This window comes from Ranitomeya variabilis, chromosome 7 (genome assembly GCF_051348905.1).
Source record: "Ranitomeya variabilis isolate aRanVar5 chromosome 7, aRanVar5.hap1, whole genome shotgun sequence".
NCBI classification, from domain to species: domain Eukaryota; kingdom Metazoa; phylum Chordata; class Amphibia; order Anura; family Dendrobatidae; genus Ranitomeya; species Ranitomeya variabilis.
In genome coordinates this window covers 95,494,922-95,514,390 of record NC_135238.1, presented here as the reverse complement: position 1 = coordinate 95,514,390, position 19,469 = coordinate 95,494,922, and the positions used below count along the sequence as shown (strand labels likewise).

At 45.4% G+C, this 19,469-nt stretch overlaps 1 protein-coding gene across 5 annotated transcripts in view; it reads right to left on the bottom strand.

Moving 5' to 3' along the window:
- Positions 1 to 19,469, bottom strand: part of GLS (glutaminase) — a 746,320-nt gene that overhangs the window by 556,139 nt on the left and 170,712 nt on the right. For all 5 annotated transcript variants that reach the window (XR_013218256.1, XM_077275591.1, XM_077275592.1 and 2 more), the window contains exon 4: positions 14,697 to 14,826. Coding sequence is in view for 4 of the 5 variants with exons in the window: in XM_077275591.1 (XP_077131706.1) it covers positions 14,697 to 14,826 (130 nt within the window). In the remaining variant the exon portion in view is untranslated. The remainder of the gene's footprint in view (positions 1 to 14,696; positions 14,827 to 19,469) is intronic.

Below are 19,469 nucleotides of genomic sequence, written 5' to 3'. Positions count from 1 at the left end.
TGAAGTCCGGGGAGGAGGGGGCGGAGTTCCGGCCGCGCATGCGTGGTCGGAAATGGCGGATCCAACGGACGAAAAGACGTTCCCTTGAACACCTTTTCGTCACGACGGTCCGCAAAAGCACGACGCATCTGTTGCACGACGGATGCGACGTGTGGCCATCCGTCACAGTCCGTCGTCAATAAAAGTCTATGGTAAAAAAACGCATCCTGCGGGCACATTTGCAGGATTCGTTTTTTTACCAAAACGACCGATGGTAAAAAACGGAAGTGTGAAAGAGGCCTAATATTCAATTACCAAGGAATTGGTAGAAACATGCTGTAATGCTCCCCAACTATGTACAGTGGAGAGGTAATGGAAATAATCATAATAGAAACAATTACATGTATGAATGAAGTGGATACTGGACAGAAGGGAAGGAAAATTAAAAAACATTTAGTATCACATGAACAGCTCAATAATTTCATTTACCCAAAAGGTCTCCTGGAATTAATTTTATATATGCAGTAGAGTTTTTCCTGTTCAGAATCTCAAGATTATTGGGGAGTTCAAGGGACACATCCCTGTTATGTATTAGTGTGCAATGTCTAGACAAGCCGTGCTTCATAAATCCTGTGGTAATATTACTAGGATGGGAATTAAGGCTGAAGTGTAAGGTTTGTGTTGTTCTTCCGACATACTGTACATTTCAAGACATTGTATGAGGTATATCACATAACGGGTTTGGTAAGCCATATGTGAGTTAATTGGGAAGACCTCCCCTGTGTGAACAGATTGGAGGGTTTGTGCCACTTGTGCGATACATTTACAACATTGTTTTCCAGACATTTGTAACGCCTTAGCTTTGGTGAAACCAAGGTAGATTGTGCCGTCTTAAGGCCATGTGCACACGTTGCAGTTTTTACTGCGGATCCGCAGCGTTTTTGACGCAGCAGTTTCCATGCGGTGTACAGTAACATGTTAACCTACGGAAAATAAAAACCGCTGTGCACATGCTGCGGAAAAAAACGCGCTGAAACGCAGCGGTTTATTTTCCGCAGCATGTCAATTCTTTGTGCGGATTCCGCAGCGGTTTTACACCTGCTCCATAATAGAAAACCGCACGTGTAAAACCGCAGTAGAATCCGCACAAAAACAGCAGTAAATCCGCAATAAATCCGCAGGAAAAACGCAGTGTTTTTGCCCTGCGGATTTAAAAGCAAAAAATCCGCACACCAGTCCACAGCTTGTGCACATAGCCTAATAAAGGTTTGTTTGAAGTGGCTGAGAGCCAGAATATTCAAAAGAGCTGGCTCTTCGTCCGAAGGCGAGTTTGGGTTGTTTGGGAACAATGGTATTGAGCAAGGGATCCTTCAGTAGCATGTGCCTGTGCTCACGCAGAGATTTACGGAAAAGATGATGTGCAGTTTTAAGTGGTAACAAAATTTCACTGACATTTATTTTTTTCAGGTTGTTCTTTGGGCTTAGAAAAAAAACAAAAAAAACACGGGTATTACATACCTGGTAATGTGTTTTTTCATGAGACATGACGGCACCACGAGAGAGGGGATCCGCCCATCAAGGACAGGAAACCTTCAAGATAAAAGGGGCGGCTCCTCTCTCCACATCAGTAGTTTTACAGAGTACGAGAGGAACTCCGCTGGTTAGTGTACACATATATAATACATCCTATACGGTTCTATTCACCGATACCCCAGGGAGTGTATAATACAAATAATGCTAATAATGCACCCAACTAATGACGTGATCAAAAGGGTGGGAATATAAGGGTGCCGTCATGTCTCATGAAAAAACACATTACCAGGTATGTAATACCCGTGTTTTTCCATCATACATGACGGCACCACGAGAGAGTTACAGAGATTGTATTCTCTTTAGGGAGGGATCACTGCTTGTAACACTCTTCTCCCAAATGTGAGATCAGAGGTAGCAGATAGGTCTACCCTATAATGTTTAAAAAATGTAGACGGAGAGGACCAAGTGGCCGCCTTACAGATTTGGTCGATGGTAGCATCTGCTCTCTCCGCCCATGACGTCGCCATGGCCCTCGTGGAATGGGCTTTCAGACCCTGTGGAATAACCCTGCCTGCACTACTATACGCTAGAATAATGACCTCTCTCACCCATCTAGCTATAGTCTGTTTTGAGGCTTTAAGGCCCTTCCTTGACCCCTGGAACGAAACAAATAAAGCCCTCTGTTTCCTCCAGGATTTTGTCATCTCTAGATACTGTAGGATACATCTCCTGACATCTATCAATGAAGTCTCTCCTCTTTCTTGTTACTAGGATTGGTACAGAAAGAGTGTAGGGTTATGTCCTGAGCCCTATGGAATCTCGATACCACTTTGGGGAGATATGCCGGATCTAATTTTAATACAACCCTATCGTCCATAATTTGCGTGTAAGAGGGGTCAGCTGACAATGCGTGTAAATCCCCCACCCTACGGGCTGATGTAACACATGTGTACTATTTGTTGAAAAACTGACTTTTTTAGGGACCATTCCCCTTGCCTCAGGTGGTTCCTGCTTAAAAAGTCTGCCTTTACATTGTCCACACCTTGAGTATGCAGGGCCGATAATGACAGGAAATGCCTTTCGGCTAGAGACATGAGTCTTGTGGTTATGTGCATCAGTGACCGAGAACGGGTGCCCCCCTGGTGGTTCACGTATGCGACCGCTGTCCGGTTGTCCGATAGGACCCTCACATGATGCCCTGTCAAGTGTGGAAGTAATCTCTCTAGCGCCTTTTCTATTGCTAGGAGTTCCCACTCGTTTGAGGATGGATTTTTCTCCTCTTGAGCCCAGGGGTCTTGGACCCATAGTGTGTCTGAGTGAGCTCCCAACCCCCATGGACTGGCGTCCGTTGTGATTACTTTGGAGGCTGTGTAGGTCCAGGGGACTCCTCTCGGAGATGACTCTATCTGTAACCACCATCTGAGAGATTGGAGCACAGAGAGTGGGAGAGTGAGATTCTGCTCTAGCTGCCCCTGAAGTTCCAGGTCGTTCTGCAGCACACACCATTGCAGTTCTCTTGCATGGAACTGGGCCCATTTTACTGCCGGTATGCAGGAGGTTAGGGACCCCAATACTGACATGGCCCTTCTCAAAGTCATCTCTGGTTTTGTTAATGTTGTTATAATCATCTGCTTGATTTTTTCCTCTTTTTCTTCTGGGAGGCGACACTCCTGCGCCACGGAATCTATCGTTATCCCCAGAAAATTCTGGACCATTGCTGGCTCTAGTTTGGACTTCTTGAGGTTTAGTTGCCTTCCCAGTGTCTGTAGAGTGTCCATCACTATCCTGACCTGCTCCTGACAGTGAGAAAAGTTCTTCCCCACTATCAGGAAGTCGTCCAAGTAGGGTATTATCAGAGTGTCTTTTTTCTCTGAGATGTGCTGTGACCTCTGCTATCAGCTTTGTGAATACCCGTGGGGCTGTTGCTATCCCAAAGGGCAGAGTCCTGTACTGAAAGTGACGCAACTGGGACCCCATCTGCACTGCCACCCTGAGAAACTGACGATCTTGTTGTCTGATTGGGACGTGATAATAAGCGTCCTTGAGGTCGAGGACGGACATGCAACACTGGGGATATAGAAGCTTCACCGCTGATTTTATGGTTTCCATCTTGAATGATGGTATTACAAGAAATTTGTTGAGGCCTTTTAAATTTATTATTGTCCTCCAAGAATTGTCTGGTTTTTTTATGAGAAAAAGAGGGGAATAAAATCCTTCCCTCCTTTCCTCTATAGGAACTTCTTCCAAGACGTGCTTGTCTAGGAGTGATGTTACTTCCCCCTCGAGACTGTCTTGTTTCTCTTGGGAAGACTGTACCGGAGTCTGCATATATCTTTTTGGAGGCCAGTGGTGGAATTTTAGTTTTAGGCCTGATCCTACGATCTGCCGGATCCATATGCTGGATGAGATCCTCTCCCAGGCTGGAAGGAAGTGAGAGAGCCTCCCTCCCACCTGAGAAGGACCGTCACTGGGAGGGTTTCTTGGTGTCTCTGGGGGACTTGCCAAAATAGAAGCCCTTTCCTCCCCTGGGTTGCTTGTCCAGGTTGCTCCTGTCTCGGTCTCTATACTGCTGTCTTCGGAATTTTTGGCATTTCCGAAAGGAGCGACGAAAGGGCTGAAATGGCTGCTTCGGAAAGTTTTTCTTTTTGTCCCCGGCTTTCTCTAATACCTCGTCTAATGCCGGTCCGAACAGGAAGTTCCCCTCACAAGGTAAAGAGCAAAGCTTCATCTTCGCCTGAGTATCCCCTGGCTAGCATTTAAGCCATACGGCACGGCATCCTGTGTTGGCTAAAGCTGCTGATTTTGCTGCCAGTCTAGCCGAGTCTGCCGATGCCTCAGCTAGAAACACTGCCGCAGCTCTCATGGTTGGTATTGCCTCTAAGACAGTCTCTCTGGGAACTTTTTGCTCTACCTGTTCCTCCAGGTTGTCTATCCAGACTTTTAAGGATCTGGCTACACAAGTGGCCGCGATAGCTGGCCTTAGTGCTCCTGCCGAGGCTTCCCATGCCGTTTTCAGGGAACTATCCACTTTCCTGTCCAGAAGTTCTTTTAGAGAACCTAGGTCCTCGAATGGCAGGGAGGATTTCCTGGCAACCTTTGAGACTGCCACATCAATCTTTGGGGCTCTATCCCAAGATGAGGATGCTCCTCCTCAAATGGATACCTTCTTTTTAGGGAGGTGGTTATCTGGGACTTTTTCAACGGTTTTTGCCATTCCCTTTTAATCAGTTCTTGTAATTGTTCATTAATAGGGAATGACCTCCGTTTTCTCTTCTGTAGACCACTGAACATAAGTTCCTGGGCTGTCTTTTTAGCCTTCTCATCTACCAGCCCCATGGTAGAGCGAACGGCTTTTATAAGCCTATCCGTAGCCTCTGCTGGAAATGCATCCTACTCCTCTGAGCTACCCTCTGAGCAGCGAGCTGTATCTGAGTCCCCCTCTGACTCCGAGGAATCTCTTTGGGATGCTATTGAGGGGCTGGATCTGTCCCTAGATCTGGCATCTGTGTCGGCTGTCTGTAATGCTTTTACGGACTTAGAGACCTCGGACTGGATCAGAGATCTTAGACTGTCCGTAAAGGAGGGTGTTTCCTCCGCCACCGTCCTGTTGATACACTCCTGACACAGTCTTTCACCCCAAGATGTCTTTAAAGGCTTTTTACATAAGGGACACTCCTTATTTTTAGTTTTTCCCTTATACTTTTTTGGGACCTCCTATACTCCACCCTGCAATGTATGTAAAAAAAGAGGGGAGAGACGGAGATAAGAGAAGAGAAAAGAACAGACATTAGCATGCTGGGACTTTCTCGCAGTTCACTCACCACTCGGACGCTTTCAAAGTACGGGTACTGGATCCAGAGGTTAGCTGGTTTTCTCCGTGTCTCCCACTGAGACTAGGGACCCCTCCTTGGTATGGCGATCCGTCCGTACGCTGTCCGAGCGGCTTCTGCTGCTGCCACGGCAGATCTGGCTCTTTTCGCTTGAGCGAGACCGCCTCTCCTGCATCTCTTGCTGTGGCATCAAATGCTCTGGTGAAAGGCTCTCCATAATACACACCCCACGTAACAAGAGTAGTCACCTTCAACCTGGCCTGGTTTTAGTGACACAGGGCAGCACTTTAGGCTCGTTTAAATAGATTCACTCTTTTTTTTTTTTTTTCCTTTTAATGAATCACCTGGTTGATGGTTGATCCTGCCATTACTGGTTGCTTCACTAGTCAGGTGCATATGTGCACCTGTCATGAATTAATTTCCTGGCTGATCGTGCCTGCACCACTTCCGGTGCTCCTATGAGCAATCAAACACCTGGTTGATCCTGCCGCCGCAAGTGCAACGCCTGCGCTGAACAATTATGCTAGAGCACGCACCCGGCAACCACTTCTGGTGCGCGCTCACCATTTACCTGGCTGATCCTGCCATCTGAATACTACCGACGGCCTGCGCGCGCACCGGGACTTACTTCCGGCGCGCGCTGCTGTGCTGTGCTCCAGGCGCGCATCACTTCCAGTGTGCGCCGCCTTTTCCGATCCCCCTGCCCCTTAGCTCCTTACAAAAGTTCCGCGTGCTGCCGCCGGGTAATGTGCGCACGTGCGTACCTCCACTTCTGGGTACCCGGCGCCGGCTGGAGGGAGGCTTCAGCGCCGACGGTATCCAAGCCACAGATGTCAGCCAGCACTTACCCTCAGAGCCCCTCATCGCCAGACACCGCTCCATGCTCAGGTACCGACCAGGAAGGAGGGGGGAGGGAGGGAGGGGGAGACCTGCTTTAGAAGCTCAACAGGGAGGCCCTAACCTCCGAGGAGACTTACTCAGCCCAGGCACCGATGTGCCTCACGGGCTGCATGGCCACCTTTGGTCAACAGGGGGGGCACCATAAGGTGACCCCCGTGGACAGCAGGATTTTCTAATCAACAGGGGGGAAACGCCACCTGTGGCCCCCGTGGATAATCTTCACCCGGGCGTTCGCCTCGCGGGCTGTGGCCATGCTTCGCTCAGGGGGGAATGGTATACATTGACCCCCGAGGTGACTACCGGTACCTGGTGACGGGTGCAGCAGACCAGCGCCTGCCCAAATCCACCCGACCCAGGCATCCTCTTCTGTCTTCATCAGAAGTCTTCCATCTTGAGGGTTCCCCGTCAAGGACAGGAAACCAACTGATGTGGAGAGAGGAGAAGCCCCTTTTATCTTGAAGGTTTCCTGTCCTTGATGGGCGGATCCCCTCTCTCGTGGTGCCGTCATGTATGATGGAAAAAAAAAAAATTACTGTTGTAAAAGTGTTTTGGTTCTCTGAAAAGCCCATTTCACTAGACATTTATAGTAATACTAGATGGTGGCATCGAGTATTCTAGAATATGTATAGTAGCATATAGCACAGCCCACGCAGTATATAACACAGCCCACGAAGTATATAACACAGCCCACGCAGTATATAACACAGCCCACGTAGTATATAACACAGCCCACGTAGTATGTAACACAGCCCACGTAGTATATAACAGCCCACGTAGTATATTGCACAGCCCACGTAGTATATAGCACAGAGACGTAGTATATAACACAGGCCATGCAGTATATAACACAGGCCACGCAGTATATAACACAGCCCAGGCAGTATATAACACACCCACGTACTATATAACACAGCCCATGTAGTATATAAAACAGGCCAGCAGTATATAACACAGCCCATGTAGTATATAACACAGCCCACGTAGTATATATCAATGTGGCCACCATATCCCTGTTAAAAAAATAAAATAAAATAAAAAATAGTTATATACTCACCTTCCGGCGGCCCATGGATCCAGCCCAGGCGTTTAACGATGCTCCTCGCGACGCTCCGGTCCCAAGAATGCATTGCGGCAATAACACGTGATGATGTAGGGGTCTCGCGAGACCGCTACGTCATCTCCATTCATTGCCGCAATGGATTCTTGGGACCGCAGCGTCGCGAGGAGCGGGAAAGGTGCCGGAAGGTGAGAATATAATGATTTTTTATTTTTTTTTAATTAATTTTAACATTAGCTCTTTTTACTATTGATGCTGCATAGGCAGCATCAATAGTAAAAAGTTGGTCACACAGGGTTAATAGCAGCGTTTAACGGACTGCTAAACCGTTATGGGGGCACTGACTGGAGGACAGTAGGGAGGGGGCACTGACTGGAGGGGAGTAGGGAAGGGCGAATTCGCGGCCGGACTGTGCTCGTCGCTGATTGGTCGTGGCCGGCCGTGACAAATCAGCGACGCGGGATTTCCGCGACAGAAAAACAGACGGAAGTGACCCTTAGACGATTATATACAGTCATGGCCAAAAGTTTTGAGAATGACACCAAAATTATATTTTCACATGATCTGCTGCCCTCTGGTTTTTATTAGTGTTTGTCTGATGTTTGTATCACATACAGAAATATAATTGCAATCATATTATGAGTACCAATAGGTTATATTGACAGTTAGAATGAGTTACTGCAGCAAGTCAATATTTGCAGTGTTCACCCTTCTTCTTCAAGACCTCTGCAATTCTCCCTGGCATGCTCTCAATCAACTTCTGGACCAAATCCTGACTGATAGCAGTCCATTCTTGCATAATCAATGCTTGCATTTTGCCAGAATTTGTTGGTTTTTGTTTGTCCACCCGTCTCTTGATGATTGACCACAAGTTCTCAATGGGATTAAGATCTTGGGGAGTTTCCAGGCAATGGACCCAAAATCTCTATGTTTTGTTCCATGAGCCATTTAGTTATCACCTTTGCTTTATGGCTAGGTGCTCCATCATGCTGGAAAAGGCATTGTTGGGCGCCAAACTGCTCTTGGACGGTTGGGAGAAGTTGCTCTTGGAGGACATTCTGGTACCATTCTTTATTCATGGCTGTGTTTTTAGGCAAGACTGTGAGTGAGCCGATTCCCTTGGCTGAGAAGCAACCCCACACATGAATGGTTTCAGGATGCTTTTCAGTTGGCATGAGACAAGACTGGTGGTAGCGCTCACCTCTTCTTCTCCAAATAAGCTGTTTTCCAGATGTCCCAAACAATCGAAAAGGGGATTCATCAGAGAAAATGACTTTGCCCCAGTCCTCAGCAGTCCACTCCCTGTACCTTTTGCAGAATATCAGTCGGTCCCTGATGTTTTTTCTGGAGAGAAGTGGCTTCTTTGCTGCCCTCCTTGAAACCAGGCCTTGCTCAAAGAGTCTCCGCCTCACAGTGCGTGCAGAAGCACTCACACCAGCCTGCTGCCATTCCTGAGCAAGCTCGGCACTGCTGGTAGTCCGATCCCGCAGCTGAAACAGTTTTAAGATACGGTCCTGGCGCTTGCTGGTCTTTCTTGGGCGCCCTGGAGCCTTTTTGACAACAATGGAAGCTCTCTCCTTGACGTTCTTGATGATGCGATAGATTGTTGACTGAGGTGCAATCTTTGTAGCTGCGATACTCTTCCCTGTAAGGGTACCGTCACACAGTGCCATTTTCATCGCTACGACGGCACGATTCGTGACGTTGCAGCGTCATATGATTATCGCTCCAGCGTCGTAGACTGCGGTCACACGTTGCAATACACGGCGCTGGAGCGATAATTTCATGACATATTTGCGATGTAGAAGCCGTTGGTTACTGTGCGCACATCGTATACAACCTGTGTCACACGATGCAATCATGCCGCCACAGCGGGACACTAGACGACGAAAGAAAGTTTCAAACGATCTGCTACGACGTACGATTCTCAGCGGGGATCCGGATCGCAGTAGCGTGTCAGACACAACGATATCGTAACGATATCGCTAGAACGTCACGAATCGTGCCGTCGTAGCGATGAAAATGGCACTGTGTGACGGTACCCTTAGGCCATTTTTGTGCAGTGCAATGACGGCTGCACGTGTTTCTTTAGAGATAATCATGGTTAACTGAAGAGAAACAATGATACCAAGCACCAGCCTCCTTTTAAAGTGTCCAGTGATGTCATTCTTACTTAATCATGACTGATTGATCGCCAGCCCTGTCCTCATCAACACCCACACCTGTGTTAATGGATCAATCACTAAAACGATGTTAGCTGCTCCTTTTAAGGCAGGACTGCAATGATGTTGAAATGTGTTTTGGGGGTTAAAGTTCATTTTCTGGGCAAATATTGACTTTGCAAGTACAGTAATTGCTGTTAAGCTGATCACTCTGACATTCAGGAGTATATGCAAATTGCCATTAGAAAAAATGAAGCAGTAGACTTTGGAAAAATTAATATTTGTCTCATTCTCAAAATGTTTGTCCATGACTGTAGATAGATTATCTAACAGACTGCTCTTGGAGAATCTTGGCTTGGGTAGTAAAATCTTCATCTCTACTACAATTCCGTCTGGTATTGACTCCCCTAGCTGACTGACCAACAAATGAACACAGGGCCTGGCTCTAGGTGTGAGATGTGTGTCAGCTCACCAGGGCAGTGTAATTGAAGATAAATGCAATTATACTCACTCCTGAATAATCTGTGCCCTTGTGGTCAATAGATTTGTTTCTTTTAATTAATGGTGTTTTAGCTACTAGATGGCAGCAGTTTGAAGTTTCATATGACTGTCACCTGTATGTCAGATGGCACACAGGGATAAAATGACTTTGAACCGCCCCCAGCGGCAGTTGGAAAACTGAAGTATGACTGAGAGTGGCAGGCGGCCATCTTGAGCAGGGACTGCGGGAATGAGGAGCGTATAAGGCTGTGCAGGTAGAGATGTGGTAAAATACCCTCGTGGCAGCACCCATCTGAGTAAAGAGCAGCGGTAGATTGAGGCTGAACTGAACCAGTATCTGAACGTGTCCGGATGCGAGGGAATTCCTGCTGTAAAAGCTGTTAAAGAACAGAAAGGACCTGTGAAGTGAAAGGTGCAGAAGCACAAGCCTTCTCGGTATTGCTCACCAGCTGGAAGAGCTCTGCATCCACCTGCGTGTCCCTATTGTGTAATTTGGAGCAGACCCGGCGGTAAGAACACTAGAAGCCCACTGCGACATCGAAGTAAGTAAACGTGCACGCATCACGATGTATTTTGGCGCCAAGAGACACAGAGCCGCAACTAAGCCTTTAGTTAGTTAGGTATATTGGCTATATGCACCACGTATTCCTACCGGAATCAACGTCCAGAAACCCTAAATTTGTCACTATGTTTTTGTGCTGTTGAGTAAGGATTCCTATGCTGCATATAGGTGCTGACACAGCACAGAGTGAACTCCAGGAATGACTTCTGTTTTCCTCTCTGTTCTGCTGGAAGACAAGTCTCTCTGTGGGATATTATAAGGTGGAGCAGTGATTCAGCTCCAATAGACTTTGTCCACGGCACCCTCGCTGATGTATAGGGGTTGGACAAAATAATGGAAACACCTGGAAACATCAATAAAAGTTAGTTTAATCTGGTGTAGGTCCACCTTTTGCGGCGATTACAGCCTCAATTCTCCGAGGTATGGATTCATACAAGGTGTGAATTGTTTCCAAAGGAATTTTAGCCCATTCTGCAGTTAAAACACCCTCCAGTTCTTTGAGCCACGATGGCGGCGGAAATCGATGTCTAACTTGAATCTCTAAAATAGACAAAAAATCCTTAATAATGTTGAGGTCTGTGGATTGTGAGGGCCAAGAGGAGATGCTTAGCTTCATTAGAATGTTCCTAGTGCCATGCTTTAATGATTCTAGCTGGATGAATTGGTGCATTATCATCCTGAAAGATGGCGTTCCCCTCCGGGAACACCGGGAACAGTGCTTGAACCATTGGATGCACTTGGTCGCCCAAAATGCCTAAATAATCTCGGCTGTTAATTCTTCCATGAAGGGATATCATTGGCCCAGCGGATCTCCACAAAATAGCACCCCAGATCATCACAGAACCTCCACCATGTTTTACGGTTGGGAGAAGGCAGTCTGGATGGAATGCTTCTTTCGGCTGTCTTCAAACGTACACTCGGCCGGAGGTCGGAAATAGGGTAAACGATGATTCGTCTGAGAATATCACATGTTTCCACTGCTTGAGGGACCAATTCTGGAGGTTTCTACACCACTCTAAACGCTAGGAAACATTTGGCATTGAGAGCAGCGGTTTTCTAATTGTAGCTCTTCCGTGGAATCCAGATTTGTGCAGCTCCCGACGAACAGTTTTCATGGAAACTGGGTTCTGTAGGTGTTCATTGAGCTCAGCAGTGATTTTCGGAGCAGTGGTCTTGCGATCCTCTCTCACAATTCGCTTTAGAGTCCGACGGTCTCTCTCAGTTAACATTGACTTTAGGCCGGACCTGTGCTTTGCTGCGGACGTTTTTCCTTCTCTTTCAAGCACAGTCATTACTTTGGAGACAGTACCTTTGACACGGCAAGCATTCGGGCACTTTCTGTTACACTAGCGCCTGCCATACTAGCACCAACAATCTGGCCTCTTTGAAAATCCGAGAGGTCTGCCATTGGTATCAGGTTCTCATCAATGTTCTTACAGTTATGCAAAACAAACAGTTAATTTACATACACATATCACAAATAATCAACTACAAAACATTACCATATGTCACGGTTTGCATGTTTATCACATGTTCGAAGATTATGATGCCAAAACGTTAGGTGTTTCCATTATTTTGTCCAACCCCTATATATATACACTCACCGGCCACTTTATTAGGTACACCATGCTAGTAACGGGTTGGACCCCCTTTTGCCTTCAGAACTGCCTCAATTCTTCGTGGCATAGATTCAACAAGGTGCTGGAAGCATTCCTCAGAGATTTTGGTCCATATTGACATGATGGCATCACACAGTTGCCGCAGATTTGTCGGCTGCACATCCCAAAGATGCTCCATACAAGGCAGGATGGATCCATGCTTTCATGTTGTTTACGCCAAATTCTGACCCTACCATCCGAATGTCGCAGCAAAAATCGAGACTCATCAGACCAAGCAACGTTTTTCCAATCTTCTACTGTCCAATTTCGATGAGCTTGTGCAAATTGTAGCCTCAGTTTCCTGTTCTTAGCTGAAAGGAGTGGTACCCGGTGTGGTCTTCTGCTGCTGTAGCCCATCTGCCTCAAAGTTCGACGCACTGTGCGTTCAGAGATGCTCTTAGGCCTACCTTGGTTGTAACGGGTGGCGATTTGAGTCACTGTTGCCTTTCTATCAGCTCGAACCAGTCTGCCCATTCTCCTCTGACCTCTGGCATCAACAAGGCATTTCCGCCCACAGAACTGCCGCTCACTGGATTTTTTTTCTTTTTCGGGCCATTCTCTGTAAACCCTAGAGATGGTTGTGCGTGAAAATCCCAGTAGATCAGCAGTTTCTGAAATACTCAGACCAGCCCTTCTGGCACCAACAACCATGCCACGTTCAAAGGCACTCAAATCACCTTTCTTCCCCATACTGATGCTCGGTTTGAACTGCAGGAGATTGTCTTGACCATGTCTACATGCCTAAATGCACTGAGTTGCCGCCATGTGATTGGCTGATTAGAAATTAAGTGTTAACAAGAAGTTGGACAGGTGTACCTAATAAAGTGGCCAGTGAGTGTATATATTTGGTTAATTCTTTAATATTCTCCATATAGTCGAGGACAGACTTTTCCTCTAGTTTCTTGAGTTTATATGGGGACAGAAGGGGAACACTTGGTTGAGAAATAGGAAAAGAAATATATATGTTCTTAGAATTGTGAACCACTATGCTAGACTGTAGGCGAGCCCGTGCTTTGCTCTTACTTAATTAAACCAGTTTGGTCTCAGGGTGTAATAAGGTAACGGCGGCCGGTTCAGACAGACACACCAACAGAATAAATTCCCATAGAATAAATAGCAAAAACAGTTCTCTTGGGTGCCGAGCTGTCCAGTACAGTGCATATAGCCTTCTGGCAAAATGTTTGTTTAATGTGTTCTTCGTTTCTAAGTAAAATAGTTACTGACAGTGGGCTGTGTGGAAATTATTTTCTCATCTGCGACTCCGCAGTATCTTGAACACCACCCTCGGTACATGATTTACACAGGCATAGCAAGCCAGGTGCATGTAATAAGAACCTCCAGTGCTAGGTTTTAACTCTGTCCTACCTGACTTCCTAAAACCCTTCCCCTCTGCCCAAAGTCAGAGGTTGGCATTGTCTGCCAACACACAGAGCCTACAGGATTTTAAACTGACCTGAGTAGGAGGCCCATGTTTGATGACATGAGGGTGATCCACTAACTCCAAGAACTTGCCTCTATTTTTAGGTACCAATTTTTAGCCATGCTCATTTTGGGGTGGCGGCACAGTTTCTGCCACTTTGACACCACAAGGTTGGCTTCTGTCCAGGCTAACAAACAGTCTTGAGTGGGTCCCTATCCTTCCAGGGTTTAGTTGCCATAATATATGGGAAAGGGCTCCTTTTCCTTGTTTGATTAACTTTATAGTTGACCTCTGCCACTTTTTCTACCACTTTACAGTGTCCCTGCCTTTGGGTAAGGAACTTGTCCTCCACTATGGTACTAATACATTTCCAATTGATCATACCCCCTAGATTTTGCCTCTTGGGCCTTGAGCAAGCGCTCTTCCTAGCTGCAGACACGCAAATAATCAGCTGTTTAGTCACATAAAATAGTTATCGTCCTTCGCAACAGGTGATACTTGCAGTTTGGTTCTCATGGCCTTTGCTGTCTCCTACCAGAGAGATTCTGGCTTGTCTAGTGCAGCTCCAACACAACACACTTTCTGCTCCCTCAGCTGACTCACCATTGCACACAGGGCCTGGCTCTAGACAGGGCCTGGCTCTAGCTTTTAACCCTGTCATACCTGGCTTTCCTACACTATGGACAGCGGTTTTCTAGAGACTGAATAAAGTAAAAAAAAGTTTAGGTGTAGACTTAGCCATGCACAGTTGGGTCACTATTAATTTTATGTTATGTTCAATAAATGCTTGTGATACTGTGATGTTCCAACAATGCAAACCAAAACAACTAAAGTATCCGGCTTTCAGGAAGTACACTGGTATACTACCCACATCTTAAAATAGGTACAGAAATATTTAATGTACACTTCTAAAAGCTTTTTGGTGGGCCAATTATGATTAGGATTGGTTTGCTTTCAAGTGACCGTAATGATAATTGGCATGTGTGAATGAAGTAGCAGATCAGTAATAAATCAGTTACTGGCATTACATTTTGTAAACTGCAACACTTGCATATTAAGTGAGAAAAAAAATGTTGTGAAAATAGATTCAATACCTTTCCACCAGATAATTTCTTTGCGCTTTCGAAAAGCTCATCAATGTGTGATGTAAAAGACATAAAATCTGGTATCACAAATTTTCTTCGAAATGCCTGTGTTAAAAGCACGATGTTGCTCTGAACACACCTATGAAAAAAGGGAAATAAAAAATAATTAGGATGAAAAGTCATATAAATAAAAATGTTGATTATAGGCGAATGCTCACTATTTACAACTTAAATGCTTGTTTATTCAATCATTATGGGAGTCATTTTCAAACTTTTTATAGAAAACATAAGCAACACATCCTTTAACCCCTTCATGACCTTTCACGTATCCATATGTCCTGGAAGGGAAGGACTTCTTGGCCTAGGACGTATGGATATATCCTGGCAATTTGGAGAGCCCAAAAGCTGGGCATGTGCGATTACCATCGGCTATTCAGCTGACATAGCAGCTGACATCCATCTTTCATTGACAGGAGCCATCCTTGCTCCGCCCCTGGCATTTTAACCCCCTAAATGCTGTGAGCAATATCGATAGCAACATTTACAAAGCAGGGAGAGGTACGGGGCTACAACTCCCCTCCAACCGGCGTAATCGCGAGAGCTCGATTGTTACCATGGTGACACGAGGTAGTAATGACGACATACGGATCACCAGCTTATGGAAAGCCCCTTAGACCATGCTCATATCACGGTCCAAGAGGCTTGTGAAAGTGCTGCACCGATAGGTCTAAAGCAGAGGTCCCCAACCTTTTTTGCACCAGGGACCGGCTTTAAGCAAGACCAGTTTTCCATGGCCCGGTGGGGGTGGGGCAGGGGCGGGGCTTTGGTCATATGGGGGTGGGGTTATGGAGCAGAGAGGAATGTGTCACTTGTAGATTTCATACACAGAGTGATTCATTTGTCGGGTTTATGAAACACTGAACACGGATGTAGCAGAGCTGATGGTGTCACAGCAGAGTACATTCATTAATGATTAATGAATGTACTCTGCTGTGACACCATCAGCTCTGCTACATCTGTGTTCAGTGTTTCATAAACCTGACAAATGAATCACTCTGTGTATGAAATCTACAAGTGACACATTCCTCTCTGCTACATCTGGCCTCATGCTAAAGCTTTGTGGTACTTTTATCAGTGCAGTGTGGACCGATAACTTCTCTTGAGAGCACATGAGTAACAAACAGTAAATAACAAACTCAGCTCTGCTACATCAGTAAAAAACCAATTGATTAATGATTAATCAATTGGTTTTTTACTGATGTAGCAGAGCTGAGTTTATTTATTAAGTTTCATGGCCACTTCATGAAATCCTATCAACAAAAAAATATTCAGCACTGCTACATATACCCCAGCTCCCCACACATGGACCCTGCACAGCCGCCGGTAATACCTTCATTCAGAGGGGCCCAGCCCGCTGTTCCCGCACACACGCACAGGCCGGATATGACTCACCCATGGTGACTCCGGAAATACATGGTGACGTCACGGAATGGGAGGAGCTGCGGCTGTGGAAGCTGCCCGCCCTGCCCGCCCACCCTGCTCGCCCTGCCCGCCCGCCCTGCTCGTACAGCGGGAGATGGGAGGAGGGAGTGGCGGATGAGGGGGAGGAGACTTCCGCCCTAACTCCACGGCCGCCCACCAAAGGGGGAATGACGAACGCTGCGGCGCTGGAGTGTGACAAGCCGCACAACCGGCGTGTTTAACCGCTGTCAGCGGCGCCGCGGACCGGCTGCAAAACCCCAACGGCCCGGTCCTGGTCCGCGGACCGGCGGTTGGGGACCTCTGGTCTAAAGCATTGCAATGATCATGCAATACAATACTTTATAACAGCAATCAAGGTGCTGAATGTGAAAGTCCCATAGATTGAGGAAGTAATAAAATAAAAAAAAGTAAACAAAATTGTAAAAATATACGGTACTTTACAAAAATCTGAAAATATAATAATCATAAACATTAAATATAAAACCAATAAATACATATTTTTATGTAAAAAAAGATAAAGTAAACATATTTGATATTGCTGCATTCGGAACAACCCCACCTATAAAACTGTCAACACTAGTTAACCCCTTCAGTGAACACCTTAAGAATTGAAAAAAAAAAATGCCCAAACTATGCTTTTTCACCATACTGCTTAACAAAAAGTGGAATAAAACACGATTAAAAAGATCTCTGAAAATGCCATTTTGTCCTGCAAACATGTTGCTATTCAGCTCCATCACTGGAAAAATAAAGTTACAGCTCTCAGTATAGAGAAATGCAAAAATAATTGTTTTTTCTACAAAATTGTTTATTGTGTAAAAGTGCCAAAACATTAATAAAAATTATATAATCATTGTATCGCTGTAATCATACTGAATAATAAAGCTGCCTTATCAATTTTACCAAACACGGAACAGCATAAAACAAGACCCCCAAAAAACAATTCCTGAATTGCTGATTTCTGCTTATTATGCCCAAAAATGGGAACAGAAAGCGATCAAAAAACGATATGTGACAGAAAATGGTACCAATAACACCGTTAACTTGACCAAAAAACACATTTATCTTGTGGTATAAGCTGAGCTCTTACACCGGGGATTTCCATATACCGGTAAATCTTTGAAATGCGTGATTCAGACAGAACCCCAGGTGCAAGATACCCTATAATGAAGCAGATGGGGTCACTATGAATGCGGTCTGGCCTATGATCCAGAGAGGTTGTCTTTTTGGACCTGCATAAAATTCTGTATAAAATTCTGTGACACATCCGTGGTGTCAATATATTCTGGCACCTCAGGGGCTCTAGCAATGTAACATTCAGCAAACTCTGAACTCCAACATAGCACTTCTTCACTTCTGAGTTTTGCAATGTGCCTCAAAAGTAGTTTTCAAGCACATGAGGGTATCTGTGTACTCAAGAGACATTGCAGAACAAATTTTGATGTCCATTTTCTCTGCTATCCTTGTGAAAATGAAAAATTATGGGCCTCAAACAACATTTTTGTGGGAAAAAAAATCAAATTTTGTGATTTTCACAGCTTAACTAAAATTCTGTGAAGCACCAATGGGTTCAAAGTGCTCACCACAGAGCTAGACAAATTGTTTGAGGGTCTAGTTTCCAAAATGGGGTCACTTATAGGGGGATTTCCACTGTTTAAGAACATCAGGTGCTATCCAAACAGGACATGGTTTTCGCTCTCGATTCTAGCCCATTTTGTGTTTGACTTCCTAAATGGTGCTTCTTCTCTTCCAAGCCCTGCAGTTCACCCCAAGCCATAGATTTCCCCCACATATGAGTTATCGGCGAACTCAGGAGAAATTGCATAATATATTTTGGGGTCCATTTTCTCCTGTTACCCATTTGAAAATAAAACAATTGGAGCTATAGTAAAAATTTTCTGAAAAAAAAAATAAGTAAAATATTAAATTTCCTTCCACACTGCATTAATTCCTGTGAAGCACCTGAAGTGATAACCTTATTGAATGTGGTTTTGAGGACTTAGGAGGGTGCAGTTTTTAGAATGGTGTCACAATTAGGTATTTTCTGTCATAGAGGCACCCCCAAAGTCACTTCAAATGTGATGTGGTCTCTAGAAAAATGGTTTTGCAAATTTTGTTGGAAAAATTAGAAATTGCTGATCAATTTTTAACCCTGCTAACTTCCCAGCCCAAAAAAATAGGTTTAAAAAATTATGCAGATGTAAATTTGACCTTTGGGAAATGTTATTTATTCACTAATTTGTGTCATTCAACTCTCTTGTTTAAGGATATAAGAATTAGCCGTTTGAAAATTGCAAAAATTTCTAAGTTTCTGCCAAATTTCTGATATTTTAACAAATAAATGCAAAGTCATATTGAACAAATGTTACCACTATCATGAAGTACAATGTGTCAATAGAAAATAATCTGAGAATCAGTGGGATCCGTTGAAGCGTTCCAGAGTTATTAACACAAATAGACACTAGTGAGAATTGTAAAATCTGGCCTGGGACCATGAAGCTGAAAATGGGCTTTGGGGGATAAAGGGGTTAAACATTATACAGTTACCAGAGAAAGTTTTCCACCATTGCTTAAAGGTAAGGTACCGCGTTTGTAGATCATTAATAAATCACTGTAATGTAGCATAACATGCTGCTATAACCAAGTTTTAAATGCATGTGAAATAGATTTCGTGTGTTATATGTGTTTAAAGAAGGAACTGGGGGCTGACATCTTGGTTTCACAGCAGTTCACAACACTAACAGTGTCATTTTACAGCACCCCATGGACATAGGAGATAATAGACCGGCGCTGACCCTATCTTTAACATTGGAGAGGCGTTAGCAGTGAGCTGGGCACGCCTCTGTGGGCTGCACAACTCACTGCTGTAGGTGTGACTAGCAGCCATTTTATTATAGCCCAGTGCTCTCTGCCAAGCTCCACTTACTCTCTATCACAGGAGCTCCATTCACTCCATTAAGCTGCATTCACAGCCTGCAGAGAAAGGTGACACCTGACACCTCTCAGCCATACAATGTATCTCTCCCCTCCCTCCACAATGCCTGGCCATTCACTGCAGACCTGGAGCTCCTTCTTATCTAAGGCTACGTTCACATTTGCGTTGTGCGCCGCAGCGTCGTCGCCGCAACAAAACGCATGCGTCGTGCGGCCCTATCTTTAACATTGGGGCCGCATGGCGCCGCATGTACATGCGTTGTCATGCGTTTTGGTGCGTCGTACGCCGCATGCGGCGTTAGGGCGCACCTGTCAGGGCGCGGCAAACGCAACATGTTGCATTTTTTTTGCGGCGCTGACTTTTTA